We start from the raw sequence: 25908 nt of genomic DNA, 5'->3' as shown, positions 1-25908 counted from the left end.
TCTTTTAAACTATTTAGAAGACCACTTTTCACAAACTTCTCAATCCTATTGAGATTGATGTGACCTAATCTTAGATGCCAAAGATGGGCATTTTCTTTAGGAGAATCTCTTGGTCTTTTTACAATTGTTGCTGTTTTGAACATTTCAGTGTTAAGCACAGCTTTTATGACTAACGGCCTTAGTACATACAAGCTATTTTCCATTGAACCAAAACCTATCTCCATACCATTCTTAAAAATAAGCACTTTATTCTCAGAAAAGGAGATGAAATAATTTTGTTCAATCAGACAAGAAATTGAAATTAAGTTCCTCTTGATATGAGGAACTATATAAACATTATCCAATAATAGACACCATTTTTTGTCCAAAAATAACTTAAGCCTGTCTACAGCAACATCTGAAATGGCCTCACCATCACCGATTTTAAAAGTCAACTCTCAGCTTCTAACTGTTTCCAGGAACTAAATCCTTGATGGAAAGAACACACGTGGTTAGTAGCTCCTGAATCAATTATCTAAGCAAAATCATCATTCTCTACCAAGCACGTCTCCAAGATAAATAGATCACATTTATTGTCTTTGGAGTTCTTCCTTTTCTGAAAAGTAGTGGGATCAGTATCAAAACATATCTTATAAACTCCAAGTTTCATTTCAGAGGACAGTCCTCGTCGATGAACTTCATCAGAATCAGTAACAATTGCTTTCTCTGTTAGTCCCTTGACATTCAATAAGGACTGGAGATTATCTTTGGAACTGACACCACTGGTTTCATTGTCATCAATCCCATTTTGCTTTAAAAATGAGAACTTACGTTCAAAAAATTCTTGCAATGAGTTCACGATCTCACGTGCAATGACCATGCTCTCAACCCTTTTGGCCACTACATCAGGTATGCTTGCCAAAATGTGAAGTTGGCCTTCGAATTAGCCTTCATCCACACCTCACATGTATTGCGAACAATTCACGGTGCATTAGGGTTGGGACTTGAGGACAATCCTCAAACATGACAAAGTCGAGGTCATTTGCCACATTAATAGACTCTTTCCACGTCATGTAATTAAAATCGGTTAAAAAAGAAAAGGTAACTAACGAAAAATCAAACATGGACATGTTGCTGAAAAAACAAACATATTAATCTACGTTAGATTTTAGCATAACTCTTTTAAAAAAAAATTCAATCAGGTTTAGCAAAATCTAAATGAACCCCATAACACATCTAGTTTTGCAATGACGCTTCAGTGATTTAAGACAAAAGCCACCGCAGGGTAGTCAATTTCTCCCTTCACTGAATTGAGACACTTTCAACTAATCATACACTAGAATAACTCTTATTACTATAATGATTAGCCATCATTGATTTGGTCAAGAAATCATTGACTAGCTTAACAATTTCCCATAAGTGTGACCCTTCATTTTATATCCTAGAGTTCCGGCCCAAGGAACCAACTGAAGGGAAAAATCGATTGGAGCAAAAACTAAAGTGACCCTATCCATTTTTGGAGTTCGCCTTGATATTGACCAACCACACAAACCATCCGAAGAGGGACGCTCCCAGGGCGCCAAGAGGCCATGCAAGAAGGTTTCACGGTGCAAACCAATGAAAGAGGCCGTAGGACATGTTGACACACATCCTTCTCCCACTTACGATAAATACTCTCTCCATTCACCTGGATATTGACCCATGCAAACACCATCCGAAGGGGGACGCTCCCAGGGTACCACGAGGCCAAGCATGAATCTCACGGTGTAACATTAAGGGAGAAACATGAGTGGAATTGACATATCATATGTATCTTTTCCTCCCACTAAGTATTTTAACAACTTAAGGTTTAATTTACTTAGAAAAATATGGTTAATTATTTTTACTAAGTGACTGTTTAAGTTTGCCCAAAAGTAACACTTACTTTGGAGAGTTAAACAACTTTGATTAACATTCATTAAACACTTTAACAAATATTAATTAACAATTGCATACTTGTAGTAAATCTATCTAATTCACCTTTCCAGGTAGGTTTCCAAGTAAGTGTGTTCCGTTTCCATCAGCTTAAATACCCCAGCCCAGCCAGAACCCCCTTAGACAAAAGGTCCCTTATAGATAGATTTATTAAAAATTTAATCTTTGATTGAAATCAATTTAATCCTATTAAACCGATTTAAAAGATTAAACTTAGGTATCTAATCTCATTAGAACCGTGATCTTAGGTCTATCTCAATCAAATTTTAAAACTCTTTTAAAACATGATTAAAGCTTAAGTTTTCATGCAACTCTTGGTTATTGATTTTAATTCTAATTTCATTAATTATAACACTTATAAAAAATGAAACAATCAAAATCAACCACATTGTCAAGCTAGACATCCACAAGGCATTTATAACTTTTATAAATAAACCTAAGTGTCATGCTTCATGCAATGTTCATTCATTACTACTTTATATAACTCGTATATAACAAGTAATGAACTAAGCATATATGCTCTCATACACCCTTATACTATAACACTTATAATATAAAGATGATGCATGGATATGCTTAATGCATGCATAGATTATAACTCTTATATTATATGATACATGAGCATGCTTTAAGGTAATTTTATCATGCAAACTTCTATATTATAACACTTATAATATAAAGATCATGTATAAATAAATGCATAACCTATGATGGGTTTTAAATCTATATGTCATACATTATGGCATATAAACTAACATACATCACATGTACATTAAATAAAATCGATGGACCGAGATAATTAGCCTTAAAAGCAAAAAAATAAAGCTAAATATTACAAAGAGCATCAAGTCAACCAGTTCAAACAGGCAAACCAGTTCTTGAATCGCCTGGGCAAAGTCTCGTCACTTGATCATGTAGCATCTCCTTCATATCGTCGAGTAACGTTAATCGAGTATAAACGATCGTGTAGCATGGATCAAGTGTTTTTGGACTATGCGATGAGCATGAAGGCTGCACGATCGTGCAACGCACATCAAGCAATACATGCCATGCAATCAAGTAGACAACGACTATGCGATGAAGCATGATTATTTAAATGATCGAGAAGCAAGCGTTGAGTATCTTATACCAAGTGATCGAGTAGCCAAGGACTATGTGATGAGCATGCTAGACTACCCGATCGTTTCGTGTGCGTGCCATGCGTCAAGTATCATATACTCTATGCGATCGTTTACCCCGAGCGTCTACGCGATTGAGTAACCAACGCAACACAATCGAGTAAACTCTTTACTCGATCGCGTAGCATTAGCTATGCAATCGTTTAGCAAATAATACATGAACGAGAAGAAATTTTCTACATGATCGCATAGCCAAATCTAAACAATCATTTAGCTTGGGCTACACGATGCGACCAACCTTTGGTATTTTTCCTCGAAAGAAACAACATATCCATGTGTCTGAAGCTTCATCACGAACGACTCAAAAACAAAAAAAAAAACTTGAATACATACTTGATTGCTTGTTAATTATACCCGAAAACGTAAGGACCCTTACAAATTAACTTTAGAAATCTAAAGAAAGCTTTAAATAGAGGCAATTATCCCAAAACATCCATAAAATCATCCACAAACACATCTAAGACTTAAATGCATTGCAGATTTCATAAAACCCACAAGGACTGTAAATGAAATTCAATACATCAATGGAATTTGGAATATCAGAACAACCTGGCTCTGATACCAATTGAAGGAACTCTAAATCTAGAGAACCAGTGAGCGGAAGCGGATCGTTCCAAATTCCATTGAGAAAGAACATATACATTTATAGTTATTCCAAACAGATTATGTATAAAGAATAAATTACAACATGCTTCTTAAATTAAATACAAAGGATTGAGTGACAATACCTTTGAAGAACTCTTTCTTCACATATTTCCCTCGATCAGTCTCCAGCGCATCCAAACAGCACGAACGCAACAATCGACTGGAAGATCCTTGATCACCGGCGTGTTAAACTCGATCCTCGATCCTCGATCCTCGAACATAATAAGACACCACCACAAGATTACCTTGGTATTCTCAGTGTGAGAATCCAGAAGATGTGGACTCTGTATGATTTTGGATAGAGGAATGGAGGAAGTAAATGATCGAGTATGTGATCAAATGATCGTGTAAAAGAAGAATTCTATCGTATAGACTTGATACTCGATCGTGTAGTAATGAGTACTATCGTATAGTAACTCGATGCTTGATCATTTAGTCTCTGTTAAACTATCGTGTAGCAAAACCTTTTTCATCGATAGTGAATTCTTTGTGAGATGATTTGAATGACTGATTTGGAAAACTATTTTTCCTTTTATCTCACAGTTACTATAAACCGTGTATAACCACCCACTCAAGGTAGTTATTTAGAAAAAGAAATATTAATTATCATATAATTAATAAATTATAAATAAATACAATAACTAACTTATCATATTATATTTATAACCTATAGTTTTAATATTGCATCATATACAACATATAAACCATAATTCTTTTTCTATTTTATGGAATTTAATATAAATCATATTTATATTAATTCCTCCAATCAAATAATGTATCAAATACATTATATCAATTATATCATATATAATTGAACTAACTTAATTATATCATATATAATCAAATTTCCTCTTGTTAATTTGAACACATCAAACTAACCCAAAATCTGATTCTCAACTTGAATCTATTGAGCTACCAAGGGGACCTTATGGACCTGTAGCTTGAAGCTCCAACTGTACGTTAATAATTTACTAAACTCTTTAATCACAATATCCACCATCTGTTAGCTTCGGGCACTCCACTGAAGATCGACAGTTGCACTCTTTGCACTACTGATATATTTTTGTGTTCATTGGATATAACCAATCAACAATGTGATGACCCTTCACAAAGCTCTCGTAAGTACAAGTGGGCAAATTTATCGTTTTTTCCCCTGTAGTTATATCTAACTCTTTAAGTACCACTAATTCCTCTAATCAACAATAAATCATAGTCCCACTATGACTGAGTCCTCTCTTCCCAAGAGAGGGTATGGCCACTATATTCAAGACTCGGAATCAACCCTTAAAGGAGCAATTTATCTACTTACCCCTGCATTGGGGAAGGAGTGAATTCCGTCTTGTGTAGTTGAGTTCCTAGCTCTCCAATCAAACAAATTCCCAAAATGGTAAGCTTGTTGAGTTGGCAAGCTGGCCACTCTCACTCATACAAATCAAAGGAGTGCCTTCAAGAGCAGAGTTCCCAACTCACTCAGGATTCAGGTCATGTCACCTATGGTCATCCTAGTGAAATGTAAGTCTCTATTATCAACGAAGTTATATAAAGAGACTAATCATTTCGTGGTCCGGTCTTATACAAACTCTTTGTATATGATACACCTGCTCACATGTCTTCACATGAATGATCAGGATCATATCATTTATAGCACTTTACAACAGTTATAACATCTACAAAGTGGGTCGTATCCGTAGTGTCACCAGGATAAGGTATCCCTCCTTTATCCATATACTACAGACCATTTAGGTTAGTAATTTAAATTAGATCCATTTGTATGTCTCTACATACTTGTTTAAATTTACATAAAATAACCTCATGTCTTAGTTTATTGGATTGAGTAAATTCTTATAAAATAACACTTATTTTATTAATAACAATATGTTTACATAGTTCACAGAGTTTACAAACTACGAGACTACAAGGAGATTTAGGACACCATTCCCATCAGAGACTGGACTCCATGTTCTATCAAATAGTTCTGGAATTTTAGGTCCATACACTCTCCACCTCAATCTGATCGAAGTGTTTTAAGCTTTTTACCCAATTAGTTCTCAACCACTGCCTTATATTCTTTGAACTTTTTAAATGTTTTAGACTTTTGATGCATTAGGTAAATATGCCCATATCTTGAATAGTCATCAACGAAGCTGATGGAATATTCATATCGTCCTCTAGCTCAACATTCATAGGACCGCAAAGGTCTAAATGTACCAGCTATAAGGGTTCTTTGGCTCTAAAACCTTTTCCAGAAAAAGATCTTTTAGTCATTTTACCCTCAAGACAAGATTCACATGGTAGCAATGAACTGTCTTCCAACTGATTTAGATGACCGTTCTTAACCAATCTCTCAATTCTATTGAGATTTATGTGACCAAGTCTCAAGTGCCAAAGATAGGCATTTGGAGAAACTTTCCTTTTCTTATTTTGAGTCTTAGCTGTTTTAAACATCTCTATGTTCAAAATAGCTTTTACCTCAGTCGGTTTTAACAACTATAAGTTATTTCCAATTTTGCGGAACAAATTTTGATATTCTTCGAAGGAATAAACACTTCATCATTATTGGAAGAAACTTTATAAGTTGTTCCAGCAAACAAGAGATAGATATTAGATTCCTTTTCATAGAAGGAATGTAATAAACATTTTTCAGTAAAATGTATTTATCTTCTACAAATAACTTCATATCTCCCACTGCTTTAGCTGAAACAACCTCCACGGTCCTTACCTTAAAGATTGCTTCACCTTCTGTAAACTGTCTCCAGGAACCTGTTTCTTGAGAGAAAGTATAGATATGATTAGCGATGCATGAATCTATTATCCAGGTTTTATCATTTTCTACTAAGCATGTTTCGATGACAAGTAAATCATATTTATTTTGTCGTTCAATTTTAGAATTCTTGTCTATATAGTTCAAAACTTTAGATTAGTTGGGAGATAGAGGACAATCCTCTGTTAAAACTTGTTTTGAATCATCGTTTGCTAGTATTTATATGTCAAATTGATTTTACCATTAACTAATTTGGAAGTGAGTATTTTAGAACAATTTGACATGTTGAAAGTTTTAAAAAATTCTAATTAGAAAAATGCAACTAAATCCAAAATTAAGTTTTAGCAAAAAATAATAATGTACCCATAACCATTATTTATTTGCCACGATACTGTAATGAGTCAGAATAAGTGCTACCAAGGGGTAGTCAAATATTCCTTCACTAAAGGAAAACAATTTTGACCAAACACTATCTCCAAAATAACTTTTATTCCTATAGTCGTTTAGTTACCACTTTCAATCAGAAATTACTAACACATTAGTAATTCTATAAGTGTAACTCTCCGTTTTCAGACCTTAGAGGTCGGCCCCAATGATGCTACCGAAATGGGGAATCATGGTTAGGAATGAACCTAAGAAATCCTATCCATTTCTGGAGTTTGAGTTGTTCTGAATCCTATGTTACAACCCTCTGAGGGGATAGCCATCATTAAACGACTAGCAAGGGCCGCCTAAAGTAAACCACCATGAGCAACATAGGAATCTCAGGGTCCAAACTAACGAAGGAAACTGCAAGACATGTTGACACATATCCTTTACCCACTTACTATAAACTACTTCCCCATTCACCTTGCTCTTGACTCATACAAACACTTTCCGAATGGAGGTCACTCCCAGGGTGACACGAAGCGTCATATGAATCTCACGGTGTGAATTTTTTAGGGATATGACAATAGAAATCAATATATCATATATTTGATTTTTATTTGAACGACCTCCCCTTATTCACCTGAATCTTGATTTATACAAATACTTTCCGAATTGAGGTCACTCCCAAGATGACACGAAGTATCACATAAATCTCGATTGTGAACTCTTAGGGACATGAGGGCTTCAAAATAACGTATTGTATATGTTATTAATCTCCCACTAAAGTGTTCGAATAATTTATCATATAAGTTATTAAACTTCCACTAAAGTGTTCTACTATTTGTTTAGGTATATACTCAGGTTTATTTCAGCTAATTAAACAACCCTAAGTCTTTGTGGTTTATCCAAGTATAAAATTTATAAAACGATTTTAACCTATGATGTCTTAGGTGATAATGCATTTTATTACCTCACACTGCTCACGTTTGCTCATAAAACTGGTTAAAAACGCTCAATTATTCAGCCATAATCCCCAGATAGGAGGTGTTCTGTAGACCGTTAACTTAAGTACCTCCAGCCTTAGACAGGATTATATACTGGTTGAGTTTGTAACCACATTTTACAAGATGTTGACCTATTTAACTATTAAAATAGGTAGTTAGCCTATGTGAGCATGCAGTTTATCATTGTTATGGATTTTAAACGTCTAAGCCAATTTTATAACAACTTACAAAATTTTAGACATGTTAACCATCCACAATATACATCAAAGGCATTCAATATTTAATATAAAATTTATATTAAAACATTTGAAACCCTATACATGCATACTATATAATATAACATTTTATAACACACTTTCAATGCATGTAACATACTTCCTATGGTGGGATTTTAAATCTACATGGCATATCTTATGCACATATAAGATTTATTTAATTATAACATACATCACATACATAAATAATTAAACATAGACTAATATGGTTTTAGTTTTGGCATTATCAAGCAAACAAAAGCCTAGTTATTACAAAATTCAGCAAAAACTGACTTCAAAATGCTTCTGGATCGCTCAAACCACCTTGAACCAGACCCGCACATCTCGAACGAACCTCCAATGCTCAAAATGGGCAGACCTAGGCAAAAATCATCAAGTACCATCAAGTATACAGTATGCCATCAAGCATCGAGTATTTCACAAAATACCATTGAGTTGCATCGAGTACCATCGAGTATGGCATCATCCATCGAGTATTTCATAAAATACCATCGAGTTGCATCGAGTACCATCGAGTATGACATCATACATCAAGTATTTCACAAAATACCATCGAGGAGTACCATCGAGTATGGCATCAAGCATCGAGTATTTCATGAAATTCCATCAAGAATGCCATCGAGTATTCCATCGAGCATCGAGTTTGTGGCAGTGATTTGAATTTCCAGTTCCTGCTGCTTGACCTTCTTCACTTCTTTCTTCAATTACACCCTAATTGCAACTCTAATGACTCCAAACGAATTACATACACTTAAAAACACATTAAGGCTCATCAAACAAGAGCCAATTACAAAAGTTACAACATAATTGAAGAGAAAACAATGCCAAAACTTAGAAAAACCCATATCAGTTCATCATTTTCATACAATTTATGAAAAACATCCATCAAACTCAAATTAATGCAAATTGAATGCCTAAATCATGCTCTGATATCAATTGATAAGATATACTAGCATGCAATAGAAGCAAACAGATGCAATAAGCACTCTAATTAAATTTAATTTGAGTTCTAAAAGCATGCTTTGAAAGAAAATCAGAAGAGGGTTTCTTATGAACATACCTTTGATGAATTCTCCCAAATCCAAGCTGCTCTTTGTTGGGGTTGATGCCCTAAACCCTTGTTGGATCCTGTAGTTTGTAAACACTGTATTGACCAAACGCTTCTAATGTAATAATATATGATATTTTCTTCACTGTTGTCTATTAAATGGGTTAATTATATATGATATAGTGGACATGATATATGAGATATATTAATTGAAGGAAAATGATATAAATATGATTTATATCTAGTGGAGGAGAAAAAGACTATGGTTTATATGTTGCATATGATGTGATCTTAAACTATAGGTTATAAATATAATATGATTATATTTATTTTTTAATTAAACAATTATAAAATAATTGTTGGCAGTTTTTTCTCCATACCGAATGAGATAGTGGGAGGTTGCAATAAGTTTTCGTAACTGAAGGATAAAATGAAAATGGTTTTCATTTTGCAAAGACATCAGATAATCGCTTCACAATTTAGTATACTGTCCATCATCTAGTAAACGAGAGCCTACATGATAGCTCAAGTTGTCCTAAACGATCGTGTACACGTGCGGATTACCTAAATGATCGCATAGTCTTTTCTAAACGATCGAGCGTCCGAGTGATTTTACTAAACGATCAGCCCCTTTTTACTACATGATCGTCTACCTTTTGCTAAACGATCAAGCATCCGTCCATAAGATAGACTTTAGATATCTCCCACTTGCTTGGTCATGGTAAACGATCGTTCCTTCCTCCTTCCCTCTACCAAACCCAATAGAGCCCATACCTCCTAGATTTTCACTCCGAGAATACCGAGGTTTCTGAGTGGTTGTGTCCTCCTTTCAGCCGGTTCATGAGAAGTCGTTCCATGGTAGATGACAACGAGATTTGGTGGATGATAGATTTGACAATATCAGCAACAGCAAGAGTTGCTGGTTTGACGAGAGCGAGGTTTAAAGAGACGAACAGTTCTTCAAATAATATGTCTCTCATTCTTTTGCATTTAAGATTTGTTCTAAGCATGCTGTAATTTATTGTTAAATGCATAACTTGTATGTTTGATTGTAAATGCGGTATTTCTGTCACAATAAATTTGGAACGATCTTGCTTCCGCACATAAGTACTCTTTGATAAGAGTTCCTTCACTCTTCACGTGATTTCAACTCCAATTCTCCAGTGAACCACCAAGAGATATTTTCTACTATTCTCAGCCTTGAATTTGAGTGGTGGAACTCCAATTAAAGTGAATTTGTGAAAGGTTTTTGGTGGAGATAAATTTCTGTAGCAGTCTTCTCAAGAACTCAGAAATTCTCATATACCAATTTCCAGTTTTAGAGTTTTCATTCACAAAGTGCATGCAAGCACTAAAACTCAGCTCAATGCCAGCAGCAACTTCATGAAGAAGTGGGATTTGTGTGTAAATTTGGGAGGAACACCTTCTACTTGGTGTAAATGTGGGAAAAACCCACTCAAACTAAGTTCTCGAATTTTTTTATTTTCAATTTCAAATTTTAATTAATACCAAAATTAACTAAAATTTGATTTATTTAGTTCATAATTAATTAAATCTAAAACATCAAAATTCAATTTCTTAGATTGAATTGAAATTTAAAATTAATTTTATTTTTAATTAATTGAACATATTTAATTAAATAAATAATTTAATATCAAAATTAAATTAATCACACCCAATTTTAATCATGAATCTTATTCATGTAATTAATATTTAAATCATTATTTAAATATTATAAACTCTCCAATTTCATTTAATTTCAAAAAATTAAACATTAATTATATCAAATATAATTATACAAACCCTAATTCAAATTTGAAATTATTCAAATTTAAACCCTAATTTCAATTTGAACATTTTCAAATTGAAGTTCAATTTGAACAATTCAAATCATTATCATTCCAAATTACTCAATTTATTAATTCAAGGTGTTCATGTTTTACGAGCTAGTAGAGGGACCTTATGAACTTATAGATCATGAGCTCCAATGATTTATGATTAATTGGCTAAAACTCTATAGACAAGATTAATCAATATTCATTAACTATCAAGTCACACAACTATAGCTCGATTGTTGCACTCTCCTCACTTTAGATATATTTGTGTCCACTTGATTTAACCATAATCAGTAAGTCGATCCTTCATAGGTTGTTCGTAATAACGGCTGGATCAATATGTTGTTTTACCCCCGACATTACATTCTTGCTCCTTAAGTTCCACTGATCCTCTAATGAACAATTGGTTTGTGATCCAATCACTAAACTGGATCCCTCTCGGGCCAATGAAAGGGTGGAGTCCCTTGTTCAAGACCTGAATACAATACTTAAGAGAACAACCTTTCTTCTATCCCTAAATCGGGTAGGCATGAATTCCTTATTGCATCCTATGTCCTCAGCTATCTACCCAGTCTTACCCCTAAAATGGGAGGCTTATTGAGTCGACGTTGTTGAGCCAATCCTCACTTATGCAAATCTAAGGATAATCCCGAATAAATAGGAGTTCATAGTTAGTTCAGAATTAAGATCGATTACCTAGGTCATCTAAGCGAAATAGTCAGTCTTAAACTGTAAACAGCGTTAGAAAGTAAGAGTGACTTATTTCTTGGTCCAATCTTACGCAAACTCATTGCATAGAATGCCCCTACTCCTCAGGTCAATACATGAATGAATCAGGACCACTTCGTTTGTAGCACCTTTACAACAACTTGTAACAGCTATAGAGTGTGTCGTATCCAATAGTATTACCAGAATAAGGCACCCAATCTTATTCATATATTATAGATCATTTTAACTATCTAATCAAACCTGATCCACTTTTATGTCTCCACATAAAGTTCAAGTATTCATATAATAGCCATGGATCTCAGTTTATTGGATTTAGACTATATAAGTGCAATTTATAGATTTCAATGACAACTTTATTGAAGTAATGTCGAATAACATCTTTATTGATAATAGAATATGTTTAACTTTACAAACTGTGAGTTTTAGGACATACAACCCAACATTAGCTTTATCATATATAGGTTATTTTCAAGTTTAACAGAATATATTTGAATACCATTTGAACTAATAAACACTTCATTGATATCAAAAGTTACTTTATACATTTGTTCTAATAAACAGAAAATTGAAATTAAATTTCTTTTCATGTCTAGTACATGATATACATTTTTCAACAAAATGTAAGCATCTCCAAAAAATAACTTTAGATCTCCCACTACACGAGCCGAAATGACTTCACCTGTTTTCACCTTGAAAGTCATCTCATTCTCTGTCAGTTGTCTCCAAGAACTAGTTTCCTAAAAGAAAGTGCAAATATGATTAGCGATCAAGTGAGAACTTTCCACTAAACATGTTTTAATTACAAGTAAATCAAATTTACCTTGGTTTTCCTTTTCAGCCTTCTTTTCAGCAAGATATTTTAGGCAATTTCTTTTCCATTACCTATCCTCATTGTAATGGAAACATTATCCTTTTACAACCTTCGTCTTGCTATTCTTTACAGGAGTCTTTTTTTTCTCTTTTCCCTTTTTCTTCAGTTGGATACTCTTATCCTTAAAAGGTCCAAACCTCTAATTAGAAGGTTTCGTCCCAGATGACGATCCCTTCTGAAATTTTCTTTGGGTACCAACATTTGTTTCCCCTTCCTGATTCTTATTTTTCATCAGGGATTGGTTAGTCTGAAGCTCATTCAAAAGAGTAGTCAGATTATATTCTATTTTATTCATCACAACATTTGTGCGAAATGTCAAGAAACTCTTCGAAAGAGATTCCATGATGAAACTGACTTGATTCTTTTCGTCTATGACAGCCCTATTTGTTTCCGCTATATTGAAGTGGACCATCATGTCTAGGACATGTTCTCTAACAAATGTCCCCTCCTTCATATGGGAATTGTAAACATATTAATAGCATCATGTCGAACGGATTAGGACGGTTATCCAAACAACGCCTGTAACGACTCTATGATCTCCCTAAGTGACCATGTTCTCATGCTTCTTAGTTAAAACATTGGATATGCTAGCTAAGATGTAGGCCCAGGCTTTTTCATTTGCCCTGACCCATCTGTCATATGCATCCTGAACATTTCAGTTTGCAGTAGAGCTAGGAACTGAAGGACATTCCTCCATTAAAACGAACCTTAAATCATCTACAACTAGTATCATATTGATGTTTGATTTCCAGTTTGAATAACCTCACCATTAAATTTGTCAGAAGCTAAAAGTTGGATAAATGAATTCGACATGCTAAAACATAAACAAATTCTATTAGAAATTTGTATCTAAATCAAAATTTAATTTTAGCAAAAGTAATAATGTACCCAGATTTCATTATTTATTTGCAACGATACTTTAGTGAGTTAGAATAGATGCTATCGAGGGGCAGTCAAATATTCCTTCACTGAAACAAGACATTCTTGACTAAAAAACTAATTCTAGAACAACTCTTTATTCCTTTAGTTATTTAGTTACCATTTTTGGTCAAGAACTTACTAACACTTAGTAATTCTTGTAAGTGTAACCCTTCATTTTTAGATTTTTATAGAATGGTATCAACAAGTCCCTAAAATAAAAAGACAATGTTGAAGACAAAACTAAAAAGCCCTATTTATTTCTGAAGTTTGAGTTGTTCTGAATCCTATCTTACAACCCTCCAAGAGGATAGTCGCTTGGAAAATGACTAGCTAATGTTGCCTAAAAACGACATCAGGCGCAACATAAAAAACTCACAGTTCAAACTAATGGAATTGAACATAGGATATATTGACATATTTCCTTCACCCACTTACTACGAACAACTTCCCCCATTCACCTTGTTATTGACCCATGCAAACACTTTTCGAATGGAGCAGTCGCGGTAAAAGTAACACATAGAAGAGCATGGATCTCACGATGTGAACTCTTAGGGACGTGAGAGCTAAAAACTATATATCATATATATTGTTAATCTCCCACTAAAGTGTTCTAATTGATTGGATATATTCATTTATTTAGGTATATACCGGCCAAAACATCCTAAGTCTAAGTGATTATCCAAGTATAACAATTATATTTGGATTTAACCTACGATGTCTAAGTGATAAAACCATTTTATAACCTCACAACGCTCACAGATGCTCATAAAACCAGGTTAACAACGCTCAATAATTCAGCTATAATTCTCAGGTAGTAGGTGTTCCATAAACCAACTTAAGTACCTCCAGCCTTAGATAGGATTAAAGACTGATTGAGTTTGTAACCCAGGTTTTACAAGATAACGACCTATTTTAACTATTAAAATAAGTTGTTATTTGTTAAGCCTAGGTGACCATGCATCTTATCTTTGTTATAGATTTTAAATGTCTAATTTATTTTATAACACTTTTATAAAAGATAGACATAATATAACATACATCACGCATTCTATAATTTAATATAACAGCTTATATTAAATACATAAAATCCTAAATCATGCATACTATATATTTTAACATATTATAACATACTTTCAATACATCAAATATGCTTCCTATGGTGGGATTTTAAATCTACATGGCATACTTTATGCACATACAAGATTTAATTTAATTAAGCATACATTCAAAATGCATAAATAATTAAACATACACTGAAATGGACTGGTTTTGACATTCTAAGCAAGAAAAAGCCTAAAATTATTACAAAATAATTTAATACAAGTCTTGAATCACCCGAACCGACTCTCCAAGGAACAAATTTGGGCTAAACCAGTCTGAAACAAGTTGAACCGGAACTCCAAGACCCGAACCCGCTGAACCGATTCTGTTGAACCATTGGTTCATTGACACGCGCGCCTTCTGGGCTGGGATCAAGAGCATTGTAATGCTTCATCCCAATATTGCAACGCCACGAGATTTTCCTTCTAATCTGGGCTGGCTAAAGAACAGCATTGCAATGCTCCAAGGGCAGTGTTGCAACATTGTAAGGCAGAAGCTTCACCTTCTGTTGAGTATGCTTCTATTCTTCTCCAATTACAACTTAATTGCAACTCTATTGACTCAAACAAATTTATAGACTCTTAATCACACATTAAACCCCATAAACAAAGAGCCAATTACAAAAATTACTTCATAATTGAAGAGAGAACTAATGCCAAACCATAATTTTTCTATTTCAATACCCATTCCATGCAACTCATAAAAAACACCCACCAAGCTAAAATTAAGATTAGTGAATTAGTAAGCATGTACAAGAAAAAATATGAATAGGGTTTGTAGAATACAACCTTTGATGAATAGTTCAATTGATGTAATCTACCCATGAATACTTTTCTACAACTTGTTGTAGACAACCACAAAGAACTTCTCTACTATTTTAAGGTCTTGCATTGGATTGTAGGATCCAAATTAAGAGAGATTTGAGTGGAAATTGAGAGTTGGAGTGAAGGAAGTTTTTCCTGGAATTTCAAATTTGAAATTCAGATTGCATGAAAATAAATTCATTCAAATTAACTTGTATTTAAGTAATTTAAACATGCAAAATGACTTAATTGTGGCATTGACACTTAAAATTTTAATCAATTAATGGAATAGATGTTTGAGTTAGTGGGAAAGTCCAAGTGTTCCCACTAATTTCATTTTATCTTAATTTTAAATGAAATTTCAAATTATTCATAAAATTAAATTGTAGCACCCCCAGAGTGTTTTTTTTTCAAGAATGAACTTTCGAGGACGAAAGTTCTTTGAGGAGGAAAGAATATAACATCCCGCACATTTTTTTAGTAATAATGTAATTTCAGTAACTTTATTATTTGGAGTTTCAATAATTGTTATTAGTTGGAGGGTATTTATGGAATTTTGGACTTCAAGTGTAAGTGCAGGAATTTAATTGTTGGCGTGAAATTATTCAAATTGGAAATTAATAGCAGGAATTAATTTTCTTTTAAAACGGAAAGAAATTTAATAGTATAAATGGAAAGGAATTAAATGTAATTATATTTATTTCCTTTTTTGTTTTTTATTATTATTATTTGTTTTTTTTTATAAAAATTCAAACCCCACCCCCTTTTCCTTCCTCACGCACCCGCCGGCACCCCTTCCCCCCCTTCAATTTCTTCCTCCTCCAGCCGAGACCCTAGTCGCCGCCTAGTTTGGATGCTGAGCATCCACCGTGCACCACGCCTCTGCAAAATCCAACCGCTCGCCTTCGCACAGCCATGACACCCAATCGTCGTTCCATCTACCTAAGGTGGTGTTACTTTTATGGGTTTTCTTGAAGATTTTTATTATCCATCAAGTTTTGGCTTCCATTTATTAATACCCATTGTGTTTGGGCCATAGATTCGAGCACTGGTGGAATTTTAAGGTAGAAGTGTGTTGTCAGAAATTGCGAAGGATTAAGTTGGGTTCGCAAACAAACTTAAGTTCGAAACTAATTTTGGACCAAACAACGTTTTGGTAAGTATATTAAGCCTTCGAAGGATTAAATTAAAATATAGTTGTTAGATTTTTAGGTTCTAACCACTATTATTAAATTGCCTAGATTGAGGCATTTGTTTGAGAGATCGAAGGGAGTTTTGGAACAAGCTATACTTTGGGCTTGATTCAAGATTCATCTAAGCGAGGAGAAAAATTAAATTGCTTGCCACTTAGGTGTAATTTGAGGTAAGTAATCTTACTACTGGAACTGCCCACGGGCCAGACATTAGATATATGCTAGCATATTAAATAAAGGTTATGGCAGAATGACAGCATGAAAGATTGATAGTATAACATGATTAAAGTATGTTCTGTTACGAGATCCGAACTATTTATTTATGTACATAGACACTTGAATACTAGTATGATATAGTATGTGCTTCCATGGTTGTATTTGATCTGATGATGTTAAGGTATACATGTATGTTGTAGAGCCATGATGTTGAGGTTTATATGTATGTCATAGATTCGTACAGTTATGATTATGATGTTGAGACTGTGCAAATGTGGTTCGGAGACGAACCAAGCGGAAGCTGGTGGGCATGTGACAACCCGAGTTCAGGAGGGGTACATGAATGAACCGATATCACATCTGAATGAGAAGGATCCTGAGGACATGAAAGTATGGTTAAGAAAGGCTTAAAAGAATTGAAAGTTACTACCTATACCAACAAGATGCACCTTCCTTTTCGGTGGCTCAATCATAAGAACTCTAAAGTTAAGCGTGCTTAGCTTGGAGCAATCCTATGTTGGATGCATGTGAGTGAGGACAAAGCATGCTGAAAGGATTCCGAATCCTGGGCCTAAGTCGTTACAGATGGTATCACTGTAACAACCCAACCCTCTAGGACTTAAGTTATGCCATTAATAAATACATGCATACATAGAACTCAAAACAACACTCGGTTATGGTGAAATAAATGCTAAATCTCATGATGCGGAAGCATAAAAACTAGTCCCAGTGGACACATATACACATGAAACAAGAAAGAGACTGAGTCCTATCCTAACATCATAATCAACCATGGAAGCACATACCATCATATACTAGCATTCAAGTGTCTATGTGCATAAATAAATAATTCGAATCTCATAACAGAACATACTTTAATCATGCCTTTCATGTTGTCATTCTGCCGTAACCTTCATTTAACATGCTAGCATACATCTAATGCCTGGCCCGTGGGCAGTTCTTGAATCAAGCCCAAAGTATAGCTTGTTCCAAAACTGCCTTTAATCTCTCAAACAAATGCCTCAATCTAGGCAATTTAATAATAGTGGTTAGAACCTAAAAACCCAACAACTATATTTTAATTTAATCCTTCGAAGGCTTAATATACTTACCAAAACATTGCTTGGTCCAACAACTATATCTCTCAAACAAATGCCTCAATCTAGGCAAGTTCGTTTACAAACCCAACTTAATCCTTCGCAATGCCTGACAACACACTTTTACCTTCAAATTCCACCAGTGCTCGAATCTATGGCCCAAACACAATGGATATTAATAATTGGAAGCCAAAACTTGATGGATGATAAAAATCTTTAAGAAAACCCATAAAAGTAACACCACCTTAGGTAGACGGAACGGCGACTGGGTGTCACGACTGTGCGGACGCAAGTGACTGGGATTCTGCAAAGGCTCGGTGTGCGGCGGATGCTCAACGTCCGATCTGGGTGGCGGCTAGGGTCTCGGCTGGAGGAAGAAGAAATTAAAGGGGGGTGCCGTCGAGTGCATGAGGAAGGAAAGGGGGGTGGGGTTTGACTTTTTATAAAAAAAACAATAATAATAATAATAATAAAACAAAAAAGAAAATAAATATAATTACATTTAATTCCTTTCCGTTTTATACTATTAAATTTCTTTCCGTTTCAAAAGAAAATTAATTCCTGCTATTAATTTCCAATTTGAATAATTTCACACCAACAATTAAATTCCTGCACTTACACATGAAGTCCAAAATTCCAAAAATGTCCTCCAACTAATAACAATTACTTAAATTCCAAATAATAAAGTTACTGAAATTACATTATTACTAAAAAATGTGCGGGGTGTTACATTCTTCCTTCCTCAAAGAACTTTTATCCTCGAAAGTTCCTTTTTGAAAAAAAAAACTCCAGCGGTGCTACATTCTTCCTTCCTCAAAGAACTTTCATCCTCGAAAGTTCATTCTTGGAAAAGCTCCGGGTACTGAGCCTTCATCTCATCCTCCCGCTCCCAGGTAGCTTCCTTGAACTGATGATTCTGCCACAGGACTTTCACAAAAGCAATTTCCCAGCGACGCAATGTTTTTACCTCTCTGGCAAGGATCTCTATAGGCTTTTCCTTGTAGCTCAAATTGTCATTCAACTGCAAGGGCTCGTAGTCAACTACATGGGACGGGTCTGTCACATACTTCCTTAGCATCGAAACATGGAAGACATTATGAACTGGAGACAGTGCTGGAGGCAATGCCAAACGGTAAGCTACGGGGCCAACTCGTTCCAGGACATCGAAAAGTCCAATGAATCTCGGACTCAACTTTCCCTTCCTGCCAAACCTCATAATACCTTTCATGGGTGCCACTTTCAAGAACACTTTCACACTAGTCTCAAATTCTAGGTCTTTACGTCTTACATCGACATAGCTTTTCTGTCTACTCTGAGCTGTTTGCATACGAGCTCTAATTTTCTGTATTGCCTCATTTGTGGTCTGCACTAGCTCAAGACCTAGCAACTTCCTCTCATCAACCTCACCCCGACATACTGGAGACTTGCAACTCTTTCCATATAGGGCCTCAAATGGCTTATGCCAGTGGCAGTCTGATAGCTATTATTATATGCGAATTTCATTAGATGCAGGTGAGAGTCCTAACTCCCTTAAAACTCTAGTGCACAAGCACACAACATATCTTCCAATATCTGGTTCAGACGTTCTATTCGACCATCAGTCTATGGGTAAAAATTGTACCAAAATCCAATCGAGTACCCAATGCTAACTGGAGACTCTTAAAAAAAAAAAAAAACTAGATGTAAAACGAGGGTCATCACTTGACATTGCTGAAACTAGTACCAAAAGAGGTGTAACAACCCCTTCCATAAATAACTATGAAATTCAACAACACTTCTACACGTCCAAGCTGAGAATTGTGAAAATGGTCATGAAGTTAAGAAAGTCTTATATACTAAAAACATATATCTGAGCCTACCATGTCACAGGGAAAACTTCATATATGTAGTGAAGAAATTGGTCATACTATATAATGCGTCATCTGAAGATACGTACCAGAACAAATCTAGTCAACTGAAAACTGCTTCTACTCTAGAAGCGCCAACTGTGATGTCTTTCCTATGGTCTACATGTCTGAGAATAACTCTGTCTAATTAAGTCTCACATTCATGAGAAACTCATCATGAGGCTCTATGCTGTCATGGGCTATAAAACTTGCTTGAGCCAATCCTCATATTATTCTTTATCCTTAAAACAATCACATATCATTAGTTAGACCTTGTTGCGGATGAGTCTAAAATTTCCTCTGAAAATGAGGTTTTGAAGTCCTTAGATGCTAAAGCATCAGTCAATTGATAACACATTTCCATAACCTCGTAATAACCATAATTGATCCTTGAAGTCATTTTTTTTAACGATAAAACCTTCTTGATTCATAAGTCCTAGCTTGGATTACTCGTACTCCCTAAAGGTAGTTAACTCATTGCCCATGCAAGAGAATACATACTATCTTGTAATGCTCCAAACCCACTTTTAGTAACTTCTTACTATCAACTCAACTTTATTGCCAAGTCTATTCTTTATACCAATGGTTATATTGGAAGATCCAACTTACTTACTTTTGTGCATATACCATTATTGTCTACCTCGAGTTGGATTATTTTCTTTTCTCAATCAACTTGATGGTCTTTCTAGTTCATGTTTCCAACTCGCACACAAACTCAAAATCCCTTAAATCTTATTAATGCCCTCAATGATTTACCTCTTAACTAATGAAGCCTCAACATACCATGTCAATAGTTCTCGATCATCTACTGTTACTAGTAACTCCATTTTAGCTTATCCCTTCTTGACCTTCTATTTCGGCAATAGATTCTTGTGTTAAAACAAAGTTCCATACTAAATCTTCTATGTAAGCTATCTTTCCATCTAATACATATTGTCCCAAAGTCCCACATGATCATTAGATATTTTTCTTTTACACCAAAACAAATACCTTGTAACCCCTGATATCACACCTCCAAACCATACTTAACTGGGAGTTTTGAATACATTAAATTCCTTTCTATTTCCAAAAGAGTAAACTTTCTTGGATGTTTTTTTTTCCACTTTCCAAGTTGAACATAATCTCTTTACTAAAGTATATTTACTTAACTCCTCCATAAGTCTTATCTCTCTCACTAAAACTTTCTATCTTGTAGAATTCTCTTTTGCCAATTTTCATGCTTTTAGACTCCGAAAGACTTTTGTTTGTTCAAATTTGCCTAACTTGGATCTCCTCATCACAATAACGCTATGGATTTAATCTAGGTACTCTAAAATAATTCTTCAATCCAAACAAATAACACTTTGCTTTATCTCCGTTAAGTCTAAACTCATGTCCAACTATTTTGGCTTCCTTTAATGACATCAACTTAGCTAGATATTCCAAAAGAATCCTTCATATCACTGCACATACTTTACCCAATCCATCAAGTCGTAGTATTACCAAAGTGATTATCTTATCAATCCTTTCCAAAATTCCTCTCAAAATTTTCGGTTTTAATATCTCAGAACCTTAAATAAATCCATAGTCTCTTCTTTTTCTCCTTCTTATCCATAAAACAACTTTTAACCTTATACTTGAGTATGTGGCCTTTTGAAGAAATTTATTTGTACTAACACCAATTGCACTACTCAACAAAAAAACATAACACTAGTCCATAATAAATTCTTATCTAGACAATTTTAATCCTTGGCTTGAACATTTAAATACTTTTATTCCTGAATTGTCATAACTCTACATAGTTTCATCAAACTTTAAGATCTTTGAACTAAGGTATAGATATTTGTTCGTTTCTAACATGATTTTCATGAGATAAACTAGTACCAAGTGACCTCATAATTTATTCTATTTTATTTTTTTCTCCTTTTGTAGTGTCGTACCTGATAATTCTCTTATAATAACTTCTAACAAGTCATTGACCTAGCATTAGAACATAACTGGTGCATTTAAGCTAAACAAATATTTTAATGCACAACTATCATAAAACTTGTAATTGATAAGACATACCTGGCGATGACGAAGAATCCGTTCATGGGCCACAGGGACTATTTAGACTTACATAGTAAGTCAATCTATAGAACCCAAAACATGGGCTCTGATACCAACTGTAACGACCTGACCCCCTAGGACTTAAGTTAGGCCGTTACCAAATACAGGCATGCATGGAACTCAAAACGACACTCGGTTATGGCGAAATAAATGCTAATTAAATAAGGTAAGTTCAAAATACTTTCATTAAATTCAAATACTAAATCAATAGTAGGGTACCCATAAATCATAAAGGATAATAAATAAGTCTGAAAAACGATTCTTAAAAGTAAGTTTTAAACATCAAAACAAGAAATTTAAGAGAAACATGAAAAAAAAACTCTAAATCTCATGATGCGGAAGTGTAAAAACTAGTCCCAATGGCTCGATCACGAATTCCGTTTGTCCATCGCCGGTGCATCTCTACCCTTACCTGAAACAACAACATGAGAAAGAATGAGTATAAAATACTCAGTAAGTAACCCCACTACTAGGGTCAGGCTGGGCATTTATGTCCTCTAGATACCCACCTCTGGTGAAACATATAAACTACTCTAGTCCTTATGGAACACATGTACACATGAAATAAGAAAGAGAGTAAGTCCTATCTTACTGTAGTTAAGTATGCCCACTACCTCTGGTGAATCCCGAATGAGACACAAACTGGTGAATCCCAAAGGAGACACAAACTGGTGAATCCCGAAGGAAATACAAACTGGGGAATCCCGAAGGAAACACAAAATCTAATGGACATCTAACTAATTAGTAAGGACATTTGCACAGTCTCAACATCATAATCATCACGGTACGAATCTATGACATACATATAAACCTCAACATAATGACTCTACAACATACACATATATCTCAACATCATGGCTCTACAACATACATGTATACCTCAACATCATGGCTCTACAGCATACATGTATACCTCAACATCATCAGATCAAATACAACCATGGAAGCACATACCATCTCATACTAGCATTCAAGTGTCTATGTGCATAAATAAATAATTTGAATCTCGTAACAGAACATACTTTAATCATGTTATACTATCAATCTTTCATGCTGTCATTTTGCCATAACCTTCATTTAACATGCTAGCATACATCTAATGCCTGGCTCGTGGGCAGTTCCAGTAGTAAGATTACTTACCTCAAATTACGCCTAAGTGGCAAGCAATTTAATCTTTCTCCTCGCTTAGATGAATCTTGAATCAAGTCTAAAGTATAGCTTGTTCCAAAACTGCCTTCGATCTCTCAAACAAATGCCTCAATCTAGGCAATTTAATAATAGTGGTTAGAACCTAAAAACCCAACAACTATATTTTAATTTAATCCTTCAAAGGCTTAATATACTTACCAAAACGTTGCTTGGTCCAAAATTAGTTTCGAACTTAAGTTCGTTTACGAACCCAACTTAATCTTTCGCAATGCCTGACAACACACTTCTACCTTCAAATTCCACCAGTGCTCGAATCTATGGCCCAAACACAATGAGTATTAATAAATGGAAGGCAAAACTTGATGGATAATAAAAATCTTCAAGAAAACCCATAAAAGTAACACCACCTTAGGTAGACGGAACGGCGACTGGGTGTCACGGCTGTGCAGACGCAAGCGGCTGGGATTCTGTAGAGGCGCAGTGCGGATGCTTAGCATCCGATCTGGGCGGCGGCTAGGGTCTCAACTGGAGGAAGAAGAAATTAGGGGGGGGTTGACTTTTTATAAAAAAAACAACAACAATAATAATAATAAAAATAAAAACAAAAAAAAGAAATAAATATAATTACATTTAATTCCTTTCCTCTTTTACTATTAAATTCCTTTCCGTTTCAAAAGAAAATTAATTCCTGCCATTAATTTCCAATTTGAATAATTTCACGCCAACAATTAAATTTTCGCACTTACACTTGAAGTCCAAAATTCCAAAAACGCCCTCCAACTAATAACAATTACTGAAATTTCAAATAATAAAGTTACTGAAATTACATTATTAATAAAAAAAAATGTGCAGGGGGTTACATAAATTATATTTTATTTTATTTATTTATAATTAATTAAGTTAGTTTAATCAAATTAAATTAAATATTTTGAATTTCATAAATTCAAAAGTTTTAAATAAATTATTAATTAATTAAACAATCCCTAATTCAAACATGAATCCCAATTCATGGTATTAATATTGAGATCTAATTTAAATATTTTCAACTCTCCAAAGTATGTTTAATATGTTGATTAAACGTTAATTATATTGAATATAATAATCCAAACCCTAAATCAAATTTGAACATTTCAAATCTTCTCAACACGCGATTCTAAGTTTTTGATCCTTTTACGAGCTAGTAAAGGGACCTAATGGACCTACAGATCATGAGCTCCAACTATTTGAGATTATTTTGCTAAACTTTTTAAACCGAATTAATCAATATTCGTTAACTACCGAGACACTCCACTATAACTTAGTAGTTGCATTCTTCTCACTGTAGATATATTTTTGTCCATTTGATTTAACCATAATCTATCAGTCGATCATTCACAGGTTGTTCATGTTTATAGCTAGGTCAAATTACCATTTTACCCTTATAATACATCTTGCTCCTTAAGTCTCTGCTGACCCTCTAATGAACAATTGGTTTATGGTCCTACCAATAAACTAAGTCCCTCTCAGCCATAAAGAGGGTGGGGCCCCTTTACTCAAGACCAGGAATCATTACTTAAGGGAACAACTTATCTGCAAACCCTAAAACGGGTAGGAGTGAGTTCCATCTTGCAAGACTATGTCCCCAGCTATGTACCCGATCTTACCCTAAAATGGGAGGCTTATTAAGCAGCGATGTTGAGTCACCCTCACCTATACAGATTAAAGGATAATCTTGAATAAAAAGGAGTTTATTGTTATCTCAGGATTAAGATCGAGTTACCTTAAGTAATCGAATTGTAATAGTCAGTTTTAACAATAAATAGTCGTTATAAAGAAAAGTGATCATTTCATGGTTTGGTCTTATGCAAACATCTTTTGCATAGGATGCCTACCCTCGCATGTCTCCACATGAACGACTTTGGGATCACATTGTTTGCATCAATATACAAAACGGGTCATATTCATAGTGTCCACAGGATAAGGTACCTAACCCTATCCATATACTCATAGATTGTTTTGGCTATATACTTAAACTTGATCCTTTTTATGTCTCTACATAAAGTTTAAGTATTCATGTTATAGCCATGGGTTCATTAGTTTATTAGATTTAGGAATCTATAAATGCAATTTATATGTTCAATAACAACTTTAATGAAATAGTCTCATTAACATCTTTATTGAAAATAGAAATATATTTAAAGTTTACAAACTGTGAGTTTCAGGACATATAACCCAATAGAAGCACGAGCTCACACTTTACCTCACAACTTGTTATGGACATGGCATGAGATAGACATCATCATCACTGTCGAAAGGGTTAAATTCCTCCATGAACTCAGCCTTAGTGGTATGAACGATTGGGAGCTCTAAATTGTTCTCCAGTGTCTACATGGCATTTGCAAGCTGAGGAATAGGACCAACCTCAACAAGCATATGGGCTAGAGTCTCCAGGTGAGACTCAATAGAACCCTGCACACACTCGGCAGAACTATCAGCAAGTTCATGCATTATAAAACCCAAAGTCTTACCTTGACCGGTGTTCTGAGGAACCAGCTACTCAACGGGATGATCGAATTCACTGCTCACCTCGGTAGTCTCGAAAGATTGCAACAAGAACTCCTCAAGTCTCCCAATTGATTTTAGTGATCTGAGTGATGAGGTCACTCAGACTCTGAAACTCAGTTCTAGATTCTGATCCAGAATGGAAGCTATCTTGCTAGAAACTCGAGAATTCCTATTGACTAGGAGGGTTCCTACTCAAATTCACAAGAGTTGTTAGAAAGTTCCTAACCAAATCTTCTAAGAAC

General features: G+C 34.6%; 1 protein-coding gene across 1 annotated transcript; it reads right to left on the bottom strand.

Annotated features, from left to right (window-relative positions):
* Positions 1-18837: 18837 nt before the first annotated feature.
* On the bottom strand, positions 18838-25609 carry LOC150031940 (uncharacterized). The gene is made up of 3 exons (XM_090308327.1): positions 25523-25609; positions 19221-19479; positions 18838-19055 (listed from the first exon to the last, which is right to left on the bottom strand). Exons 1-3 carry the CDS (start codon positions 25607-25609, stop codon positions 18838-18840), a joined length of 564 nt encoding a protein of 187 aa, XP_090164453.1.
* Positions 25610-25908: the final 299 nt, after the last annotated feature.

This window comes from Benincasa hispida, chromosome 12, assembly GCF_027475165.1.
Source record: "Benincasa hispida cultivar pf3 chromosome 12, pf3_genome.v1.1, whole genome shotgun sequence".
NCBI classification, from domain to species: Eukaryota; Viridiplantae; Streptophyta; class Magnoliopsida; order Cucurbitales; family Cucurbitaceae; genus Benincasa; species Benincasa hispida.
Note: the sequence above shows the minus strand (reverse complement) of the source record. Positions and strands in the feature narration are given on the sequence as shown.